The 22,608-nt window shown below is 44.2% G+C and overlaps 2 protein-coding genes across 5 annotated transcripts in view; both read left to right on the top strand.

Moving 5' to 3' along the window:
- HEPHL1 (hephaestin like 1) overlaps positions 1 to 10,270 on the top strand; it is a 75,072-nt gene extending 64,802 nt beyond the window's left edge. For all 4 annotated transcript variants that reach the window (XM_061628819.1, XM_061628822.1, XM_061628821.1 and 1 more), the window contains 2 exons: positions 7,743 to 7,814; positions 8,523 to 10,270. In XM_061628819.1, the coding sequence (XP_061484803.1) occupies positions 7,743 to 7,814; positions 8,523 to 8,779 (329 nt within the window). In that variant the 3' untranslated portion in view covers positions 8,780 to 10,270. The remainder of the gene's footprint in view (positions 1 to 7,742; positions 7,815 to 8,522) is intronic.
- Positions 10,271 to 16,481: 6,211 nt separating this feature from the next.
- PANX1 (pannexin 1) overlaps positions 16,482 to 22,608 on the top strand; it is a 29,310-nt gene continuing 23,183 nt past the window's right edge. Inside the window, exon 1 of the mRNA XM_061628817.1 lies at positions 16,482 to 17,008. Coding sequence (XP_061484801.1) covers positions 16,828 to 17,008 — 181 coding nt within the window. The 5' untranslated portion in view covers positions 16,482 to 16,827. The remainder of the gene's footprint in view (positions 17,009 to 22,608) is intronic.

The raw sequence follows: 22,608 nt of genomic DNA, 5'->3' as shown, positions 1-22,608 counted from the left end.
GCTATCAGTGGCTACTAGCCACGATGGCTATGCTCTGCCTCTACAATTGAAGGCAGCATGCTTCTGAACACCAGTTGCTGGAAACCGCAAGAGGGGAGAGTGCTCTTGTGGTCAGGTCCTGCTTGCGGGCTTTCCATGGCCATCTGGTTGACCACTGTGAGAACAGGATGCTGGACTAGATGGGCCATTGGCTTGATCCAGCAAGCTCTTTTTATCTTATGTTCGTTTCAAGAGTCCTTCTTGTCAAGAACTGCTGGCCCCAGAACTCAGGATCCAGAGTCGTCTTGGTGTAGCAGGTGCCAAATGACCAGAGTAAAAATCAACCTTGCAAGGTAGAACACTTATGAAGTCCACCGTGTAAAGGGCCTTTGGCCCTTGGTTGCGCCGGGATCACTCAGGTTCACCTGAATCCAAGTATCCCAGCAAGCACACACAATGCTCACCCCTTTGCCAAGGCTGACTAAACCAACCAACCTTGCAAGGGAGCTGGTAGATTACCTCCACCCCTTAGTCAATTCAAACCTAAAGTTAAGGGAAACCCAGGGTGCCACTAGACTAGCAGAGGTTCTAAACAGCGAGAGCCAAACCTTACACTCACTGCCCTGGAGCCTCAGACCCAACTCCATTCAGTACCTGGTAGCTTCGTGGTCAAGGTACAGGACTTAGAGCCACACTGTTTTCAAGGAACACACACCAGGTAAATATTAGGTAGTCTATTAATAAAAATAAGTGCAGATAAGAAAGAGCAGCATATCAATTCCTTTAAGCCAAGCACCCAGCAAAGGGTTAGGCATGAGCAAAGCCCATACAAGACAATAGTGAAAAGATTCAAACACATATAAAATAACAAAACTAACTAGCCTAATCTACCTACTTACAGACATAGAAGTATAAGAGCCTGACCCCTTGGGCTCCTCATACCAGTAGGTATAAGACAGGATAGGAATGGAGCAACTGGCTACAGGGTAGCCCTACTTTTCTGGGAATCTGCCCAGCAGCAGCAAGTGGGCCAGTTAGCTAATCATGATACCTTCTGGTGATGGAACAGTCCAGAAGTTCACCACAAGGGCAGGCCAACTAATTTACAAGTACTCAGAGTACCAGGAACTGCAGATAACACAGCTGCCTCTCCTCAGCAATAACAAACTTCAGGTGAGACTAGCGAGATGCCCTAATTTTTCCCAGCCTGATGAATCCCAGCAAACCATGTGAGATGTTCCCCACAATCCTTGAGGGCTAAGCAATTTTAATTTAGCCAACTCAGCTGCTGTTTACACACCCATCTCGGGCCAGGAGTCTCCCAACCTGTGCTCCACCCATCCTTGAGATTCCACAAGACAAGAGCTAAAAGTTGGGCTTTCTGGGCCTTGGGCCCTAAGCCTCAAAAGTTACTCAGTAGCAGCTGTGGTTTAGTACCCAAAGCTAAGTTCCAAGAAACCACATCAAAAACGTAAGAGGCATGCTATATTTATTAATGCTTATTTAAAAATAGCAGCATAAAAGTACAGTATGGGCCCTGCTTTTTGGCATTCCGCTAATACAGCGGCTTTCAATTAGAGTAAGGCCCCACTCATACGGCACTTGTTCTGCTTTTACGGTGTTTTTCGGGCGTTGGGCGCCATTTTATTGACAGAGTTCCACTTTTTGGCGGGTTTCGCTTTTAGGCAGAGGTCTGGAATGTAACCTACTATATGAGTGGGGCCCTACTGTATACCAGTGAGAAATACGATTATACTAGGAGCGTCACCTCTGTGTGCTTTCTGTGCCAACTCCACCACCTGATCCCCACCACATCAGACGGCTCCAGATGTTGCTATGCAGCCACCACTGCATCACTCACCTGACACCGGCCCCCTCCCTCAGGTTGCCAAGGCACCTTCCCTCCCCCACCTTCTTCCGCAGAGGAAAAAGGGAAGCATAGGAGGGAAGTGGAGGCGAGCTGCACAAGACAGGGCACCAGTAGTGATTGGCAGGCTGTGCGGGTGCAAGGGCACCTTCCCAGTTTCCAAACACCTCACGTCGCTGCCGGTTATTGGGAAGGGGAGGGAGATAGGCAAGGCAGCGAGAAGCTTGGCATGGTGTGGGAACAGTGTCATATTGGCACTGCTGCTGTGCCAAGCTCCCCACTGCCTTGCCTCTACCCCTCCTGGTAACTGGCAGCAACACAAGTTGTTCGGAAGCTGGTACAACAAGACAGCCCCACCGGTGCCGGCGGCTGGCAAACCTGGCCAGCTCCTCAGCAACCGTCCTGCTCTCCTGCCACTTCCCCCTTCCTCACCCTCCATTGGTAAGGTAGGTGGTGGCAATGGCAGCAAAGCAGGATGCTTGCTGAGGAGCTGCCCCAGCCTGCGGCTCACTCAGGCTGCCGCCAGCGGCTCACTTGCTGTCACCCTCCCGCCCTCTGCCTGGTCTCTGGCCAGCCTTGCCTCCCCATCCTCCCTCCTCACCTGCTCGGTCACTGGCCTCGGCTGCCACCATTGCCATTTCCCCACAGCAGTTAAAAGGCTGTCATGTGACTACAGTGTAATGCCTTGCAAAAATCTTATATAGAAAGAAAATACTATTAAGAGTGCAAAAGTACATTTAGGAAACTGCCTAATACAAACCAAATAGAGCAAGTGACTCCACAGAAACCAGCAAGTAGCACAGGGATATCCACAGGTGTCAGGAACCAAGACTGAGGCAAAATTACTCCTATAGGAAAATGCCTAGTAACAGTGAATCAACTCTCCTAGCCAATCAGAAGGCTAGCTAGCTATAAATTCCCAGAAACAGAGCATACATGAGATCTTACCAGAGGGGCATCCAATCCAATTAGCACAACTACTGTAGCAGCCTTGAAATATATCTTGTTCTAGATAACACAGGTGCAAGGATGACTTCATGCCCAATTAATCAGAAATACCTTTTTCTGAATGAATGAATGAATGAATGAATGTTTATTCTTGCGGTCAGAGACCAGTACAAAACATCAAACATCATATTAAAACTAATTAAAAGATCACACATTTGGTAACTAGGATCAAGACTGTGTAGGCGGTTGAGCTAACAATGTTCTACGGAGGGTAATTGCCATGGCACAGAATCTTGCAACGCTGTATGTAGTTTGAGGATGCTGGTCCAATAAAAGATAGCTGGTATAAAATGAAGAGTCCTGGCCCAGAATCGATTGGATAATTGGAGTTATGTTAGAAAGACGAAGATCGTGATAAAAAGGACAGGTTAAAAGTACATGGGTTACCGTTTCAACTTTTCCCATCCCACAAGGGCATAGTCGCTCCACACAAGGAATTCCACGATATCTGCCCTCGAGGAGAGCTGACGGAAGCACATCAAGCTTCGCCAATGTAAATGCTTTTCTGAGTCTAGCATTAGAGAGAGAGCTGAAGTAGTGCACAGGAACAAAACCCCTAGTAAAGGAGGTAGAATCAAACTTGAATGTTGCCAACGATAGATGGTTTTAAGAACATAAGAACATAAGAAGAGCCTGCTGGATCAGGCCAGTGGCCCATCTAGTCCAGCATCCTGTTCTCACAGTGGCCAACCAGGTGCCTGGGGGAAGCCCGCAAGCAGGACCCGAGTGCAAGAACACTCTCCCCTCCTGAGGCTTCCGGCAACTGGTTTTCAGAAGCATGCTGCCTCTGACTAGGGTGGCAGAGCACAGCCATCATGGCTAGTAGCCATTGATAGCCCTGTCCTCCATGAATTGGTCTAATCTTCTTTTAAAGCCATCCAAGCTGGTGGCCATTACTGCATCTTGTGGGAGCAAATTCCATAGTTTAACTATGCGCTGAGTAAAGAAGTACTTCCTTTTGTCTGTCCTGAATCTTCCAACATTCAGCTTCTTTGAATGTCCACGAGTTCTAGTATTATGAGAGAGGGAGAAGAACTTTTCTCTATCCACTTTCTCAATGCCATGCATAATTTTATACACTTCTATCATGTCTCCTCTGACCCGCCTTTTCTCTAAACTAAAAAGCCCCAAATGCTGCAACCTTTCCTCGTAAGGGAGTCGCTCCATCCCCTTGATCATTCTGGTTGCCCTCTTCTGAACCTTTTCCAACTCTAGAATATCCTTTTTGAGATGAGGCGACCAGAACTGTACACAGTATTCCAAATGCGGCCGCACCATAGATTTATACAACGGCATTATGATATCGGCTGTTTTATTTTCAATACCTTTCCTAATTATCGCTAGCATGGAATTTGCCTTTTTCACAGCTGCCGCACACTGGGTCGACATTTTCATCGTGCTGTCCACTACAACCCCGAGGTCTCTCTCCTGGTCGGTCACCGCCAGTTCAGACCCCATGAGCGTATATGTGAAATTAAGATTTTTTGCTCCAATATGCATAATTTTACACTTGTTTATATTGAATTGCATTGGCCATTTTTCCGCCCATTCACTCAGTTTGGAGAGATCTTTTTGGAGCTCTTCACAATCCCTTTTTGTTTTAACAACCCTGAACAATTTAGTGTCGTCAGCAAACTTGGCCACTTCACTGCTCACTCCTATTTCTAGGTCATTAATGAACAAGTTGAAAAGTACAGGTCCCAATACCGATCCTTGAGGGACTCCACTTTCTACAGCCCTCCATTGGGAGAACTGTCCGTTGATTCCTATTCTCTGCTTTCTGCTTCTTAACCAATTCCTTATCCACAAGAGGACCTCTCCTCTTATTCCATGACTGCTAAGCTTCCTCAGAAGTCTTTGGTGAGGTACCTTGTCAAACGCTTTTTGAAAGTCTAAGTACACTATGTCCACTGGATCACCTCTATCTATATGCTTGTTGACACTCTCAAAGAATTCTAATAGGTTACTGAGACAGGACTTTCCCTTGCAGAAGCCATGCTGGCTCTGCTTCAGCAAGGCTTGCTCTTCTATGTGCTTAGCTAATCTAGCTTAAATAATACTTTCTACCAGTTTTCCAGGGACAGAAGTTAAGCTAACTGGCCTGTAATTTCCGGGATCCCCTCTGGATCCCTTTTTGAAGATTGGCGTTACATTTGCCACTTTCCAGTCCTCAGGCACGGAGGAGGACCCGAGGGACAAGTTACATATTTTAGTTAGCAGATCAGCAATTTCACCTTTGAGTTCTTTGAGAACTCTCGGGTGGGTGCCATCTGGGCCCGGTGATTTGTCAGTTTTTATATTGTCCATTAAGCCTAGAACTTCCTCTCTCGTGACCACTATTTGCCTCAGTTCCTCAGAATCCCTTCCTGCAAATGTTAGTTCAGGTTCAGGGATCTGCCCTATATCTTCCACTGTGAAGACAGATGCAAAGAATTCATTTAGCTTCTCTGCAATCTCCTTATCGTTCTTTAGTACACCTTTGATTCCCTTATCATCCAAGGGTCCAATCGCCTCCCTAGATGGTCTCCTGCTTTGAATGTATTTATAGAATTTTTGTTGTTGGTTTTTATGTTCTTAGCAATGTGCTCCTCAAAATCTTTTTTAGCATCCCTTATTGTCTTCTTGAATTTCTTTTGCCAGAGTTTGTGTTCTTTTTTATTTTCTTCATTCGGACAAGACTTCCATTTTCTGAAGGAAGACTTTTTGCCTCTAAGAGCTTCCTTGACTTTGCTCGTTAACCATGCTGGCATCTTCTTGGCCCTGGCGGTACCTTTTCTGATCTGCGGAATGCACTCCAGTTGAGCTTCTAATATAGTGTTTTGAAACAACTTCCAAGCATTTTCGAGTGATGTGACCCTCTGGACTTTGTTTTTCAGCTTTCTTTTTACCAATCCCCTCATTTTTGTGAAGTTTCCTCTTTTGAAGTCAAATGTGACCGTGTTGGATTTTCTTGGCAATTGGCCATTTACATGTATGTTTAATTTAATAGCACTGTGGTCACTGCTCCCAATCGGTTCAACAACACTTACATCTCGCACCAGGTCCTGGTCCCCACTGAGGATTAAGTCCAGGGTTGCCATCCCTCTGGTCGGTTCCATGACCAACTGGTCTAGGGAATAGTCATTTAGAATATCTAGAAACTTTGCTTCTTTGTCATGACTGGAACACATATGCGGCCAGTCTATGTCTGGGTAGTTGAAGTCACCCATTACTACCACATTTCCTAGTTTGGATGCTTCCTCAATTTCATATCTCATCTCAAGGTCTCCCTGAGCATTTTGATCAGGGGGACGATAATCGTTCCCAGTATGGTATCACCACCCACAACGATTCTGTGGAGGAGTCTGCCTCTTTTGGGGTTTCGAGCTCTACATCCGGTTTTGGAGTTCTACATCCAAGATTCGTTGTGAAATAGCCAGCCACGCTTTAAAGAAGCCCAGCATAGAGAGAGCGGGGAGAGAAAAGCCGAGGTTTGCAAATTTCCTGATCAGAGAGTTATGCCAGTTGGATTGATATGAATCGGAAAGTACTAGGGGGGCCAAACCCATGGGGAAGAACCGCAATTTTAACAAAAGCCTCGCTTTAAGTTTCCAAATGCGAGCCTCGATTGTGGGAAGACCTGCTTCCAGTCTTAAGGTGTTGTTGGAGACACATGTCGGTGTCCCGAAAACAGACCTCAAAAATTTGGTTTGGACAGGTTCAAAAGAAACGGATTTGGAATAGACCAGTGCCTGAGAGCCATAAAGCATTTGAGAGATGCCTTTCGCCACGAAGACTTGTATGGCGGAGGGGACATGTTGCCCTCCCTTGGTGTAGAAGAACGACAGAAGAGCCTTCGAGTCCCTCTGGGCGTTACCGATGGCGTTCTTTGCATGGAGATGCCATGCTCCAGAGGAGTGGAAGGCACTCCCAGGTACCGGTATGAGGAAACCTGTTCAATTGGGAGACCATTAAGTTGCCAGCTGTGCCTCACCTTTTTCCTGGTGAACAATAGTACTTTCGTCTTTGCGTGGTTAATAACTAGCCATTCCTTGGAGCAGTAGCCTGCCAGTGCCCGGAGTAGTCGACGCAGTCCGATGCTTGTCAACGATAGCAACACTGCGTCGTCGGCATAGAGTAATATAGATAAGGGTTTGTTGGCAAGACTAGGAGGGTGTGATGAAATCTGCGCCAAAGAACTAACCAAGGAATTTACGTAGAAATTAAATAGAGTTGGAGCTAGGACGCAGTCCTGCTTGACGCCCACATAGGTGGGGATTGGCTTAGTCAGATGACCCACTTTATTACACCTAATACGAAGTTTAGTGTTCTCATAGAGACATCGTATGAGAACTAGAAGGCCTTCGTCGATGTTGGTTGACTCACATTTTTCCCAGAGCTTGACTCTGGGAAATACCTTTTTCAAATGTTCTTCACAGAGCTAGGCTGACCAAATTAGGATTTCTACTTATGACAGTACTCAACTGGAATATCATAATAAGATGCAATTTGAATGACTCTTATACCTGTACCTGTAGCCACTTCCCTTTTCTCTTCTTGGCACACCTGAATGTAATGCAAAAGTCTCCAGTTAACCATAGCGTTACGTTTTTGTTCAAACCAGGACAGCTTTGGAACAAGGATTTGAGATCACAGCTAAGTTGGTTTAAGATCCTAGCTTGTTCTGAAGGTGGTAATTTAGACGAAAGAGGAAACTATGATTAATTGACAACCTCAGCATTGCTTTTAGTGTCCTGAGGAGGGAAGTGATTTCGTGCAGAGGCACATGGGTTGTTCATATCTCAGCTTATTAAACTGGCCTAAGATAGACAGCAAAGCTGTAAGTGGCACAGCAGAGTGGTAAAATTGTGCTTGTTAATAAAACCCAGTATTTCTTTCATTCACTCAGATGATGTAGGACATGTAGCCACAACCACAGGATATGATACCTTTACTGTCAATCGCACGGAGACTGGAAAAGGTATTACTTCGGATCCATTCATTACATTACATAGAGTAAGAACATCAACTAAATAAAAACTACTGAGGGCCAGGTTTTCCTGTGAAAGTACATTCAGCAGGCCAGTTGAGGCTTTATAATGAGCAGACGGGTGTCGTCGTCCAGGGACTGAGGGGATCTTAGACAGCTTACTTTTTTGGGAGCAGGGTCCCAATGTCTCCAGCATCCTATGAACCAATCCACATGAAAGTGTCAACTACTGAGAAGAGTCTTCTAACATGCTTCCTTGTCCTTTCCTGCTGATTGGAGCCAATCAGAGTGAAAGGAGAATCAGCCACTGAGAAAACTCTTCTCAGTAGCTAACACTCTTCCCTTTCATGCTTATTGGTTCCTAGGGATGTCTATTGTTGTGGGAAAAGGCATCAACAAGGATCTCATTCTCAACCCAGCAGCGAAAAAAGGGGGAGGGCATGGCTTTGACTATTATATAGGGACCCTACACTTCTGAATTTGCCACAACACTGCTGTGAGCAGGTGTGTATGAGGCTCATGTTTCACCCCACTTCTTGTTCATAGTTTGCATATTCAAGTGTGCATTTAAAACCTCTTAGATGCACAACTAAAAACAAAATGTGTAAATTGGCCCTTAGTATTTTTTTTATTTAGTTGATGTTTTTACCCCCAGAAAGAATGAACACATTTCTCAGAAATGTTTTTCTCTTTCAACAGGTAACGGCAGAGCAGGAATAGAATTCTTTGGTAAAACTCTGGGCCTGGGAGCCACCAGCTCAGTCCTCAAAGCTCTTTTTCTCACGGGACTTGTGGTTTTGGTAGCTATCTTGATCCTTATGCACATTGTTGCTTGCCAGAAAAAAAGGGCCTGTTATAGTGTTGGCCATGCATACGTAGCATTGCCCAGTGCCCAGAATAAGACTAGAATCAGGTTAGCCAGAAAACAGACAAACCAAGGCAGTCGAAAGATTTAAGAGGCTTTATTTCCACTAGCCTGTTCAGTACACGAATTCCAGCTCTCTCTCACTCCTCTCACTTAGTTCTACTGCACCCCCCACAGATTGGTTTCAGTTTCCCCCAGTGTTATATACACAAACCAAGACCTTGCCAGAAACATCTGCTCCCTTGGCCTTGGCTATTCTCTCCTGCTGGATTAACCCCAGAATTGCTGGTTTTCCACAGTCTTTATGGAACACATACATCACATACTCCTGAGTGATCAACTGCCATTGATCACAAATGCAATATGCCAATGGAGTCTCTCTGATATGCCTGTGCAGGACTTCATAGCATTTGTCAGGAATGTCGTTGCCATATCTTGAGGTGTGAGGGAAAATGACCTATTTGCAAAATGACCTATTATCAAACATTTATCACAATTTGTTTGCACAAAGTTTGCAGGAAGGTTAAACAACATCAGCTATTTATAGAGTATTTATTCTGATATCTTGGTGGGGCGGTTATACAACGTTGCATCAAGCAAGTGTTGTACCACACTTTCCAATGCTTTTTCCCATCACTTTCCTAATTGCAAAAAGTTCCATTTTGGGGTGGAGGAACAGGTTTGTGGTGGAAGAACACCCAATCAGCTGCAATTGCACAAACTGAATTTGCCAGTATATGGTTGAATTCCACCTGAAACTAGCAATAGTCTGGAAGCACCCACATGTTAACTTTACACAAAGAGAGGCTACACCTACTTTTTTTTATTATAAGCTGAATTTGTATGGCAATCTAGTAACAAGTTCTCTGAACAACACACAAAAATTAGAAGGATAAAATACAATATTAAAAATACAAGACAATAAACAGTAATATGACATGAAACAAATCCAATACAAAGAAGCATAAAAATGGTTCTGTCAGAGAAAATAGTAAAACAAATAAAGCCACGGATATACAATAAAACATGAATTCTAAATTAAGACATCCTGAGTGAATACAAAGGTCTTCTCCTAGTGCCGAAAGATCATAAGGATGGTGTCAGGTGAGCCTCTCCTAGAACTGGGGTGCCACCAGAGCTTGGAAAAGTTACTTTTTTGAACTACAACTCCCATCAGCCCCAGCCAGCATGGCCACTGGATTGGGCTGATGGAATTTGTAGTTCAAAAAAGTAACTTTTCCAAGCTCTGGGTGCCACCCCTGAGAAAGCCTTCTCCCCAGTAGCCAACAGCCTCACTTCATTTGGCAGGAGCACTAGGATCAGGGCCTCTGGTTAGGATTGTAAAGATCAAGAACGTATATATGGGAGAAGGCAATTGGTCCCAAACAACACTGGGCTCTACTGGTTAAAGCCAGTGCTTTAACTTAGGCCAAGAAACTGACTGGGAGTCAATGCAGCTGGTAAAGCAATATCCTGTTGTGGTTAATAGTCTTGCAATTCTGTTCTGGACCAAGTGCAGTTGCTAGACCAGCCTTTCCCAACCAGTGTGCCTCCAGATGTTGTTGGACCACAACTCCCATCAGCCTCAGCCAGCATTGCCAATGGTCAGGAAAGATGGGAATTGTGGTCCAACAACATCTGGAGGCACACTGGTTGGGAAAGGCTGTGCTAGACCATTTTTAAAGGCAGCGCCACATACAACACATTGCAATAATATGTAATAGGCCATCCCAGATAATGGCTTAAAATATGCATGTAATGTGCTGAAATCATTTACATATGCTTGAGATTAGCTTAGAATATGTTTATGATTTATTGAAATAGCCTATAAAGTCTGCTTCATGCATATGAGCCTAATAGTCCATCTCCTGACTAAAGCTGTAATTTTCCTATGAAAAAGGCTAGAACAAACATAGAGATAAGATGTTTGGGCAGACAGCCAATGTATTATGATAACTATTTACATGAAGTAAAAGGAAGCTCATTATATGGCATGGCTGATACTTGCAGACAAAACACTTTCCAGGGCATTGAGAATAGAAGTCCTACCAGGAGCCGGACCAATGACCCAATGGACAACCTGATGAGGTTGAATACAGAGAGGGTAGAAAGAGACAGCAAAGAAACAGTTAGTGCAACTTCTAACAGGCAGTAGCAGATAAGGCCATGGGAACATGCCTTCTATTAGATAAGAGAAAAAGCTAGGTGGTACAGCACTCATGACCCCTCAGCTCTGCTGGAGTGGGAGGTGAAGAAAACAGAACTATCCATCTATCCATGACATCGGATGGATGATGTATCATGACATGTATTTCCATGTATTTTGTACCTTTGGCTCTGTGATATGACTTAAGAGTTTAACTCAGTCTTTCATCTATCGTAACTTGTTTTAACTAAGATGTGCCTTCAGAGTCTTGATGTTAAATGGATATCCAGCAACTTCTTTCATGCCGATATATATTTCTGTTTTTCTGTTTCTGCAATGATGGCTAAGGCCACGTAGAATGCATTTTATTAGTTGTAGTGTGGAAGATATAAATAAATAGCATATATTATAAAGACTGTCTGAAGTCTGACTCCCAAATAGAAAATTTCTGGTACCTTCCAAGACTCAAGAATTCTTGAACAAGGTCGTCTCATTCTCCGCCTGCACTAGACAACTGCTGTTGATAACCTGTGAACTTAGGTGAATTAATGTTCAACATACAAGGACTCTATGTAGACATGGAGGAAGGGAGAAAGCAGGAACCCTCGACCCTATGCATTCACTGGCAAGGGGGCTGGCCTTGCAGATATCAAGTATAAATGGGAGATTTCCAAGGATGGGTAACTGTGGTCAAGCTATCTCCATCCAGATATGATCACAGCTGTTATTTATCAGCTAGTGCTGATAAAAGGTGCTTTGAGCCACTATACCATTTATTATGATGCTGAATCAAGAAGCATACCCAGATGTGATCCTTCCTCGTCCAGAACTGGTTAAACACCATTCACCTAGGTGGACAAATCACCCACTCAGAGTACCTCCATCCTGCCTGGATTGAGTGTCAGTTCATTCACCTCATCCAGTCCATTAACAAGCCCAAGCACTGATTCAGGACGTCTACTGCCGTACCTGTATCTGATGAAAAATATAAAGCTGGATGTCATCTGCGTACTGGTGACAGCTCAGATCACATCTCTGGATGAACTTTCCCATTGGTTTCATGTAAATTAGTGGTTCCCAACCTGGGGGCTGTGACCCCCAGGGGGGCCACGAATAGTAAAGAAATGAATTTTTTTTTTTAGTCTTCACTCCCTGGGCACTTTCTGCTTCCCACTGAGGCTGCAGATGACACCTCTCCCTTGCCCCAAACAAGAGGGGAGGATTTTTGCTGAAGTGCCAGAGTGTCTTTCAGGCACCCCAAGGGCAGGCATCTGCCTATAGAACACATGGCAGATGCCAAAGGAGGCTGAGGGCGGAGCTACCAGGAAGAAGAGGGGAATACTATCACTGACTCCCATCTCCTTGCACTGCCGCTGCTGACGACACCCTTACTCAGAATGAGAGGAGACGGCTTTTTTTGTGAAGCAAAAAGAAGCAAGGCTACAAGGAAAGGCTGCTTTTCCCCTTCCTTCCTGGCAGCCAGCCCGCCTCCCTGGGGGGAGGGGAGTCACAAAAGGTTTTAAGCTTATAAAGGGGGTCCCATACTCATAAAGGTTGGGAACCACTGATGTAAATGTTAAGCAGCAAAACTGCCAAGAGTGGAGCACAGGTTCCTTAGCACCACTTTCTGGACAAAACAGGAGCAAAAACATCACAAAGCAGCCTCCCACAACCAAACCAGACAGCCTATCAAGAAGGACACCATGGTACTGAAAGTCACTGAGAGGTTCAAGAGAATCAAGAGGGTTACACACACCCTGGCTCTCAGCAAAGCTTATCCCGCAATGCAATCATGGCAGTTTCTGTCCCAAAACTAGGCATCAGACGTGACTAAAACGGACCTAGTATATAGAGTAATTCAGTTGGCCAGACACCACTCTTCTGAGCACTGTGCCCAGAAAACAAATATTAGCCACAGGTCTAGAATTGTTGACATCTTCCATGTCCAAGTAGGACAAGACATTTGCACCTTTCTGGACCCAGCCAGACATTCCTTCCCTGCCATTAGCCATGATGTGCAAGGATGAACATACAAATGGTTTGCTGGATTCAACCAAACACCTTGCCCACATTCTCCAATAATAGAAAGTCAGCCAACAAAATTGGGCCAGACAGTGACTCCAAGCATCCCAGAAGAGCCGTTGGAGCAAGACGTTGCACGCATGGCAACTCCACCCCCACAGGAGTCCTTGGCTGGCCCTTCAAACGCCTCCCCGTCAGAAATGCCTCCTCCCCCTTCAATGGAGCCGGCACCTGAGGAGTCTAGACTGTCCGATGAACAGACGTGTCACCCCGTGCGCAAAGCCAAGAAAAGAGGCTTGGCCAGAAGGAGGCACCATGCAGGAGTCAGAGGTTGCGAGTGAAAACCTTCCCTATATAAGCCCACACACCCCTGGTGTGGGTGCTGAGTCAACTTCCCTTACATGCTGCAGAGTAAGCCTGAGTAGTTAGTTAGGGATTACAGTGAGCTAGTTAGTGACCTCTATGAGATGCCTTGCCTTTGATGTTACTTTAATAAAACAAGAATTGATTCCAGTCTCACCTCCGTTTCATGATTCATACTCTGGGCAGGACAGGAACTGGATTGGGCTGTGAAAGACCAACCCAAATTGTGCTTGTGTTTTTACAATTTTGTAGGGCAATACAATTTCTCAGAGAGGAGGCTAGGTCTCCTGCTCCCCTGGTGCATTCGCTATAGCTGCCTAATTTCACTGCTTTAATATCTGTTGGCTATAGGTGCATTCTTAAACCACAAGGGTTTTTTTTTTTTTGCTTATTAGTGAATTGTCACTAGAAAGAGGAGGCTCTAGAGCAGTGGTAGGGAACCTTTGGCCCTCCAGAAGATGCTGAACTAGAACTCCTATCAGCCCTAGCAAGCATGGCCAAGAGGCAAGGAAAATATGTTGATAGAAGTGACCATATACCAAGTCAAACCATTGGTGCATCTAGCTCAGTAGTGTAAAGTTGAAGAACTTGTGCTTCAGCTTGCTTTTCCCTTGTCCTTCCCATTCCTTTTTCCTTGTGTGTCGTGTCTTTTTAGATTTTGTGAGCCTGAGGCCAGGGACCATCTTAGTACTAGTTTTTGTAAGCTGATCTGAAAGCCCGTTCGGCTAAAAGGTGGGGTATAAAGGCCATAAATAAATAGGGTGGCTGGGGCTGAATGCTGCAGTCTTGAAATATCTGGAGGGCTCCAGGCTTGACTATACATTGACTGGTAGCAACTCTCTAAGGTTTTGGACAGGGATCCTTCCCAGCCCCCACCTGGAGCTGCGGGGGATTTTACCTGAGATTGTCTCCTGGCAAAGCATGCGCTCTACCACTGAACAGATCTGTTCAGACACACACTCTCCTATTTCCCCACACATACAATAACCAAATGACTGAACATACCAACCTGTTTGCATCTTAAGCTATTTGACCAAGGCCCTGCTCCTTATTAAATGTATACAGTAGGGCCCCGCTCATTCAGCGGGTTCTGTTCTGGACCGCTGCTGTAAAGCGAAATCCGCTGTAAAGCGGAATGCATTGACTTACATTGACAAAAATGGCGCCCGACGCCCGAAAAACACAGTAAAACTGGAACAAGTGCCGTAGGAGCGGGGCCTTTTTGCAATTGACAACCGCTGTATCGGTGGAACGCTGTAAAGCAGAGCGCCACAAAGCGGGGCCCTACTGTATTCACTAATAGGCAAAAAACCTTGAGGTTTAAGAATGTACCTATAGCCCATAGATATTTCTACCAAACTTTAAAAAGCAGGGAAATTGGGCAGCTATAGTGAATGCACCAGGGGAGCAGGAGACCTGACCTCCTCTCTGAGATGTTGTACTGCCCTACAAAGTTGTCAAAAAGCAAACATAATTTGGGTTGGTCTTTCACAGTCCAATCCACTTGCTGTGTAGCTTGGAAGCACCTTTCCTTTCCAAAAGAAAAACACTGTGAACAGTATCATTGCTTTTCAGTGTTTCCCCTGCCTTTTTATTCTACAGCAGGCACATGAAGCCTCCCACCCAAATTTAAACCAAAGCTGTCCCTGGCCAAATCCACACCAGGCCTTTATTTCACTTTGGAGAGTCATGGCTTCTCTCAAAGAATCCTGGGAAGTGTAGTTAGTGAAGGGTTCTGAGAGTTGCTAAGAGATGCCCTGTTCCCCTCACAGAGCTTCAATCAGAGTGGCTGACTGTTAAACCACTCTGGCCACTGAAGCTCTGTCAGTGGAATAGGAATTCCTCTCAGCACCATTCAGAAATTACACTCCCCAGGATTCTTTGAGGGAAACCATGACTGTCTCAAGTGAAATCAAAGTCTGGTGTGGGTGTGGCCCCCTGATAAGCCAAGCCAAGCAACTGTGAGTCTGGCTTTTAGAATTCTGACAGTTGGTCCTTACTGAGCATGCTCCACGTTATCATAGGGCCCCAGCCAAAATTTATTAAATTAATTAAAAATCAGCCCGGCCTTTTTTCAACTTTTAAACTGCAGTAGATGGTCAGAGTATGGGGCAACTTCAGTATTAGGATTACAGGTACTCTGTGAACATGGCTGATTTTTAATGAATTTCAAAAGATTATGAGAACTCAGAGAAAAAAGTCCAAATGGGCTCTGAGGTTTTTTTCTCTCTTTTTACACTTTGAACTCTCTATTCTCTCTGACTGTTTTGTGTACCGCCATGAAAATTGAGAGGGTTGTTAAGCAAGAGTTTCTGAGTTCAGGACTATAAGTTTTGTAAGGTTTTGTTTTGAAATGAGCTTATGGGAAGCATCAGAATGGCATGGGGTTATTTTAAATTTAACATTGTGAAATGTGAAAAATTCACGCTGCTACATTATACAGCCACTCTTGTGGCTGTATGATTCCACCCTTCAACCAGACAGCGCCTAAGGTACATGCAACATAACAGGGTGTGTAAGAATGGCAAAAGCGGTTGTTCTCCCCTGTGGTGGCACCCCAGATTTACAATGCCCTCTCTAAGGAGGCATGCCTGACACCTTCTTCAGACGCTTTTAGACACACAGTTATATATGCTTTTATTAACCCAAATGTGTATATAATGCTTCTACATCACAGGTTCCCAAACGGTTTTCCCCATGGACCACTTGCAACTTGCTGAAGGTGGCCCCCTTAATGATTTTTCTGCCCATTGTAGCATTTGTAATGCACTCTCCTAGATGCTGTATGATTTTTAACTGTGTTTTTGTTTTTTTTTATTTCTTATATTGCATTTTATTGTGTTACAATTTTAATTCTATAGAACTGAAGTTGCAATACAATAAAGTACAACATAAGAAATAAAAACCCAATAAAAGCAGTTAAAATAAATTAAAATACTATATATAGAGAGAGAGAGTATATAATTAAAATACTATATATATAGTGTATGTATATATAGAGTATACAATACACACACTTACCTGGGAGTAAGTCCCACTGAACCCAATGGAGCTTACTTCTGAGTAGACATGTACTAGCTTGCAGCCTCAGGCGCTATTTTAATATATTAAATAACAATAATGATAGCAACCGCTTTTTACGCAGCACAAGAGGCCAAGTCCCTGCCCCCTGGGATCTTCCTGCGTCAGTAACAATAGAAAAAGGATAGAGCAGAGGCAGTGCGAGCCACTTCGCCCTCGCTTCCTCTCCTCCTCCCCCTCGTCTTTTGGGAAACCCCCAAACAAACTCCTCCGCCGAGGAGTTCCCGCCTCTAAACGGGGGCGTGGAGTGGAAGCCAGGCGGGGGAGGAGTGAAGAGCGCCGCTCTCCTTCGCCTCGCTAACACCCTCGCCGCCTTCAGAGTGGTGCGGGCGCCAAACAAAGGGCGGCTGTGCGCGCATGCACGGGGGTCCCCACTCTCTTCCTCCCCTCAGCCGTTCTCAGGGCGCAGCGGCAGCGGGACTCCCTCGAGAGCCAATGCAGCTGCGAGGCCGAAGAATGGAGAGCGGTCCGGCGCCCCATGCGGGTGTGTGAGAGGCGCTTTTGGTTAGCCGCCGTCCGCCGCCACCATGGCCATCGCGCACATCGCCACCGAGTACGTTTTCTCGGACTTCTTGCTGAAGGAGCCGTCGGAGAGCAAGTACAAGGGGCTGCGGCTGGAGCTGGCCGTCAACAAGCTGGTCACCTGCATCGCCGTCGGGCTGCCCCTCCTCCTCATCTCGTTGGCCTTCGCCCAGGAGATCTCCATAGGTAATCGGCTGTCTGTGGGTAGCGCCCCGCCTAAGCAAAGGCTGGGGCTTTATATATGTACTGCCTTATAGTCGATTCCGACACATGGCGGCCCTATCAGGCTGAGAGGTAGTATATATACCCACCCTGCGTCAGGAGGGCAGGCTGGGAAGGGACTGTACTACCGCTGGTGCCTTTTTTTAAGAGTTGCAGATCAAACCATCCACTTGATTAAAAACAGGACTGTACTTATTTAGAAGACTTACCGTGCAATTCCGAGATCACACAGAATAAGCCTCGCTGTGATCAGTGAGAGGTACACCCTAGTCAATTAAGCCATTGGTTCAATCTGCACAAATTTGCATATAATTGCCGCCCTGGGCTCCTGCTGGGAGGAAGAGCTGGATATAAATCAAATAATAAATAAATAATAATTAAAATTTTTGAGTGAAAGAAACAGGAGCCCTCTGAGAAGAGACATTCCCCTCCTGCGTGAGAGTGAAGGGGGAATCATCATTATTGCATTCACATTCCACCAAGGAGCTCATGCATCGGACTTCTCCCTATTTCATCCTTACAACAACCCTGTGAGATAGGTTAGGGTGAGAGTCAGTGACTGGCCCAAGATCACCCAGTGAGTTTCATGGCTGAGTGGGCATTTGAACATGGGTCATCCAGATCCTAGTCCAGCATTTTAACCCCTACACCACCACTTCTAAAATACCATAAAGGAGAAGAATTGATGTGTGAATGTAAGTTCCAAAATGTGTTACGTCTTTCATCAGAAGATAAGTTTGGCTCTCCTGGAGGGTTTTAGCTGGTGTGGAGAGTTTACAGGTATGCATGTTGCTCTGCACTCCCTGCGAACAGGTCTACACCATACATATAAAGCACATCCAACGCACATTTAAACTACATGACTTTGCCTAAAGAATAATTGAAACTGTAGCTGGGAAGTTGTACCTCTGTGAGGGGGAAACTACAGTTTCCAATTTTTGGGGGGAGAAGTCATGTGCTTTAAATGTGCACTGGATGTGCTTTAAATGTATGGTGTGGATTAGCTTGCAGATGTTGAGGATGGAATTGAGAGGTGAACTGACATATAGGCAAGCCATGAAGGGGGCATTTTATTTATTGCATTTATTTTTGTTTAAAAAAACAGCCTTTCACAGCACATTATTCTGACATTGTTCTCACAACTTCATATAAAAATATCAAGTTAAAAACACATTACACTTAAAATGAGCAGTATTTTATTAATAGCTCTTAAATGAGTTATTGTTTGCATTCTTTCTCTCATTCTCTCCCTCATTTTTATACTTTCACTGACAGCTAAACGTTCTGTTTTATCTGTTTACATGTTATCTGGGTGTGGAAACGGGCTGTTCTGCCTCTAACGCGTGACTCAACAAGACAAAAACACTTTCTTCTCCTGCATTTTAAATGCGCTGAAGCAGTAATTTGGATTTTTTTTAGAGGAAATTTTGCTAAAAAGAAGGTGAGGACATTTTGACTACATCATGCTTGTACTGGCTTTACCTTTTTTCCAAAAATTGCTCATGCTTTAAGCAAATCATGAGTGAATTACTTACAATCATAACACAGGTCAGGGATGTGCAGTGTCTTCACCAAGGGCCATGTTGGAAATATATCGTGCATAGGAGTGAACAGGTGTTAGGCACATTTAGGGCCAAACTGGATATTATTGCAAATCCTTGCGGTACCTTAAAGAAAAACCAATTTGTTATGGTGGCTTAAACTTTTGTGGAATAGTGGATGCTTCTAGACTTGCTATTTTCATGCGGGATTCACATACTGGCATATTCAGGATAGACAATTAAATTTGATTTGGCCTTCCTGTGCAAAAAAAACCCTTTCCCTCCTCCAAAATGACTTTTTGTCATAAAGAAAGTGATGGGAAAACACACTGGAAAGTGTGAGATAAAAATTGCTGGATGCAACATAGTATAACCTCCCCACAAACAGTTCAGAATGAATGCTCAATAAATAGGTGATGCCATCAAACCTCCCCACAAACTTTGTGCAAACAAATTAGGAGGGATGCTCAATAAACAGGTTGTCTGGAAGCAACCAGAGTTTACTTTGTCAGTTGCATGAAATGGACTCTGATCCATGAAAGCCATAAAAACTCAGTCTTTGAGCTGCTTCAAGACCCTTTGTTGTTATTGTGGCATCCCTTATAATGGGGTTGATGGGCTTAGATGACTTTAAAATGGGCTTAGATGAATGAATGGAGGTAAGAGCTGTCAGAGGCTGCATTTGCAGATAACACTTAGCCATGGCTTGTTTTACCCATGGTTTATTCAACAAACCATGGGTTGTCTCACAAACAAGCAAGTTCGGTTTGTTTTCCAGCTGTTCTTGCTTCAGGCCTCTATAGCCTTGGCAAGTATCTGGGTGGAACTGCCAAACCAGCCATGTTTAAGCAAGGCTTAGAGTTCAACCAAAATGCCAATCCATAGTTAAAACAAGCCACAGTTTATAAGCCAGCAACAAACCATGGCTTCATATTGTGGTTAGTTGCCATAAAACAAACGATGGTTAGTCTGCTAGTTCAGGTTCAGTCAGTCAAACAAACCACACTTTGGCAAAACAAGCCATTGCTTATGTGTGAACCAGGCTAACTATTTGAATCTCCAGGTTCACAGGCAGTATTTCTTTAGACATCAGTTGCTGGGGGGAGGGTTTTCATACCTTACAGTGGAGTGTTGGAGTAGATGGCCTTTGGCATTTAATCCAGCAGGGATCCTTTTAAGCTTTTATTTATTTATTTTATTTATATCCCGCCCTTTCTCCCAGTAGGAACTCAGAGTGGCAAACAAAAACACTGTAACACATCTTAAAAATAGACTTTAAAATACATTAAAACAAAACATCTTTAAAAACACTGTGAAACAAAACATCTTTTTAAAAAAGCTTTAAAAATATATTAACAAGTAAATACATTGTTTTTAAACTATTTTTTAGTATACATTTTGTGTATAGTAAAATTTGCCTTGCAGCATTCTGCATTTCCATGCCTGCCAATACACCAGTGATGTTGGGTGGACAACTTTCAGGAAAACTTTCCAGTGCTTAATTTTTCCTGCAGAAAAGTTTCCACTTCTTTAACTTCATTAGTAACCCTGAATGGCCAATTGCAGAAACAATACTGGGCAAGCTTGGCAGTTTTAAAAGTTTTTGCGTTTCTTTACTAAATAAAAGTAAAAAACATGCTGAATTATATCACTCTCTAGGCCTGGGTAGTGGACGTTTGGACCTGCAGATGTTGCTGGACTACCGCTCCCATCATTCCTGACCATTGGCCCTACTAGCTGGGGCTGATGGGAGTTGGATTTCAGCAACAGGTAGGGTTCCACATCCCTGCTCTAGGGCAGCCTTTGTCAGATGTTTTGGACTACAACTCCCATCAGTCCCAGCCAGTGGTGTCCAAAGCATCTGGAGAGCATCACATTGGCAAAGGGTGCTCTAGAGCAGCAAAAAACCTTCTGATGAAATAACCTTGTGCAAATTAGCTTACATTTTCCAATTTATTAATTTTTCCCCTAAAACTCAAATCCATACTGAATACCACATTGCTGGCAGCAGCATCAGTAGGAAAATACAGACTGTTGTAAGTTCAGTAGATGGCACGGGGGGGGGAGGGCTAGGCATGGTGGCTATGTCCAGTGGCAGCCGCTGCCCATGGCCACACATTTACCTTAAAGTCTTGCTTGGTCCAGTGTCATATTCAGTTTACATCATTACACAGCCAGTGATTACAGTGTCAGACTAGGACCTGAGAGACGAGGGTTCAAATCTCCACTTAGCCGTGAAGCTTGCTGAGTGTCCTTGGGCCAGTCGCAGTCCCTCTCAGCCTGATGTACCTCACAGGGAGAAGGGGACAATCATTTATGCTACCTTGAGCTCCTTAGAGGAAAGATGGAATGTAATGTAACAATAACAGCATTTTCATTTTGAAATGGGGGGAAAAAGACATGATGCATGTCAACATTTTGATGAAGCCAAAATCAATTTCATTGCTTGAGTGCTTCTCATATTTCAGGGTATGCCTGTGCCAACATCCCTTGTTGCATTACTCATTATTGCAGTTCCATAATAATTATTGTTCTGCATTGTTCCAGTGCTAATATTGTCACATGATTTTTGTGTAACTCATGCCTTCTTCCTTTCAAGGTTATGTTTGGACAATTGGTGGCTATGGCTATTTTCCTTTATTGTAAGCCACTTTGAGGGAAGGAGAAGCAGGTGTCAATATTGTAAATACTGAAATGGATACATATTGAGACAGGAGACAAAATTCATATCATCCCTTGGGACAAAAACAGGAAAAAATTAAGATTACTGATGCTCATCCAGACCAGTGTTCGCCAAAAAATGGTTTCTTTGTTTGGGGCCCAGCTGTCAGTCCTTCCCTGTGACCTAGAAATCATTTGAACACGATATCCCCATTGTCCACAGTCCCCCTTAGCAACCCAACCCCCAAGATTCCAGTGTCCCACTTATGAGTCTCAACCAATCACTGAAGAATCACAAATCCAGTCCAAGCAGGATTTCACAGTGTCTGAACAATTCCATCTGGGCCCTCCTACATTTAGCTTAGGAGGAGAAGAGAACAGTTTAAGCACTCCTGTACTTTTAAAGCTGCGTAGAAGATGAGGAGAGATGTCATGTCGCAGCGCTAGAGGAGTTTAAATAAAACGCCCTATGGAAGGAAGCCCACTCACCCCCCAACAGCTCCATGACAACTAAACTCCATGCCATGCATAATTTTTTACACATATGCCACCTTTTACCTAAAGGGAAACACACATGGCACACAGGCACCTGAAATTTAAATGGTTGAGGATGGCTGAAAGAAAGAGAGAAGGGAGGTGGAAGCGCGCACACAAAAGAGGAAGGGATTTGCAGAAAATAGCATCCCATTTCAGGTTTGGTTGTGCTCAATCATAAGCCGGTTCTATCCCACTTTGTGCGGAATTTTTTGAAAGAATGCATGAAAAGTCCACATTTAAATTGCACATATTTTGAACACACTTGTACGTGAAATATGCATTTTTCAATGATTTCCTCCATAAAATATGCGTTTTGTATACTTTTAATATATACCCAGTCGATCACTTCCCTCTGCAGGTGAGGGCCTCCTACATATACCATCTTATCAGGAGGTTCGTTCTGCACAACATAGGAAATGGACCTTTAGTGTGACGGCACCTACCCTGTGGAACTCCCTACCCTTAAATATTACACAGGCACCATCTCTGCTATCTTTTCAGCACCTTTTGAAGACTTTCCTCTTTGAACAAGCGTTTTACGTTGAGACCTATCCCAGTCTGCGTCTGTGTTAGAATTGTTTAATATGTTTTCTAATAATGTTTTCAACCCTTTTTTAAAGTTGTTTTTTAAAATGTTTTTAATGCTGTTTTGTTTTAATGTATTTTAAGATCTGTTTTCATGATGTTTTAAAGTGTTTTTAGCACTTTGTTTGCCGCCCTGGGCTCCTGCCGGGAGGAAGGGCGGGATACAAATTAAATAATAAATTAATAAATGTAAAATACATAAACTAAATAAACTATGGAGTTCGCTTCCGCAGGAGGCAG

The sequence above is a fragment of the Rhineura floridana genome, chromosome 5 (assembly GCF_030035675.1).
Source record: "Rhineura floridana isolate rRhiFlo1 chromosome 5, rRhiFlo1.hap2, whole genome shotgun sequence".
Lineage (NCBI taxonomy): Eukaryota > Metazoa > Chordata > Lepidosauria > Squamata > Rhineuridae > Rhineura > Rhineura floridana.
This window is presented reverse-complemented; position numbering and strand designations above follow the sequence as displayed.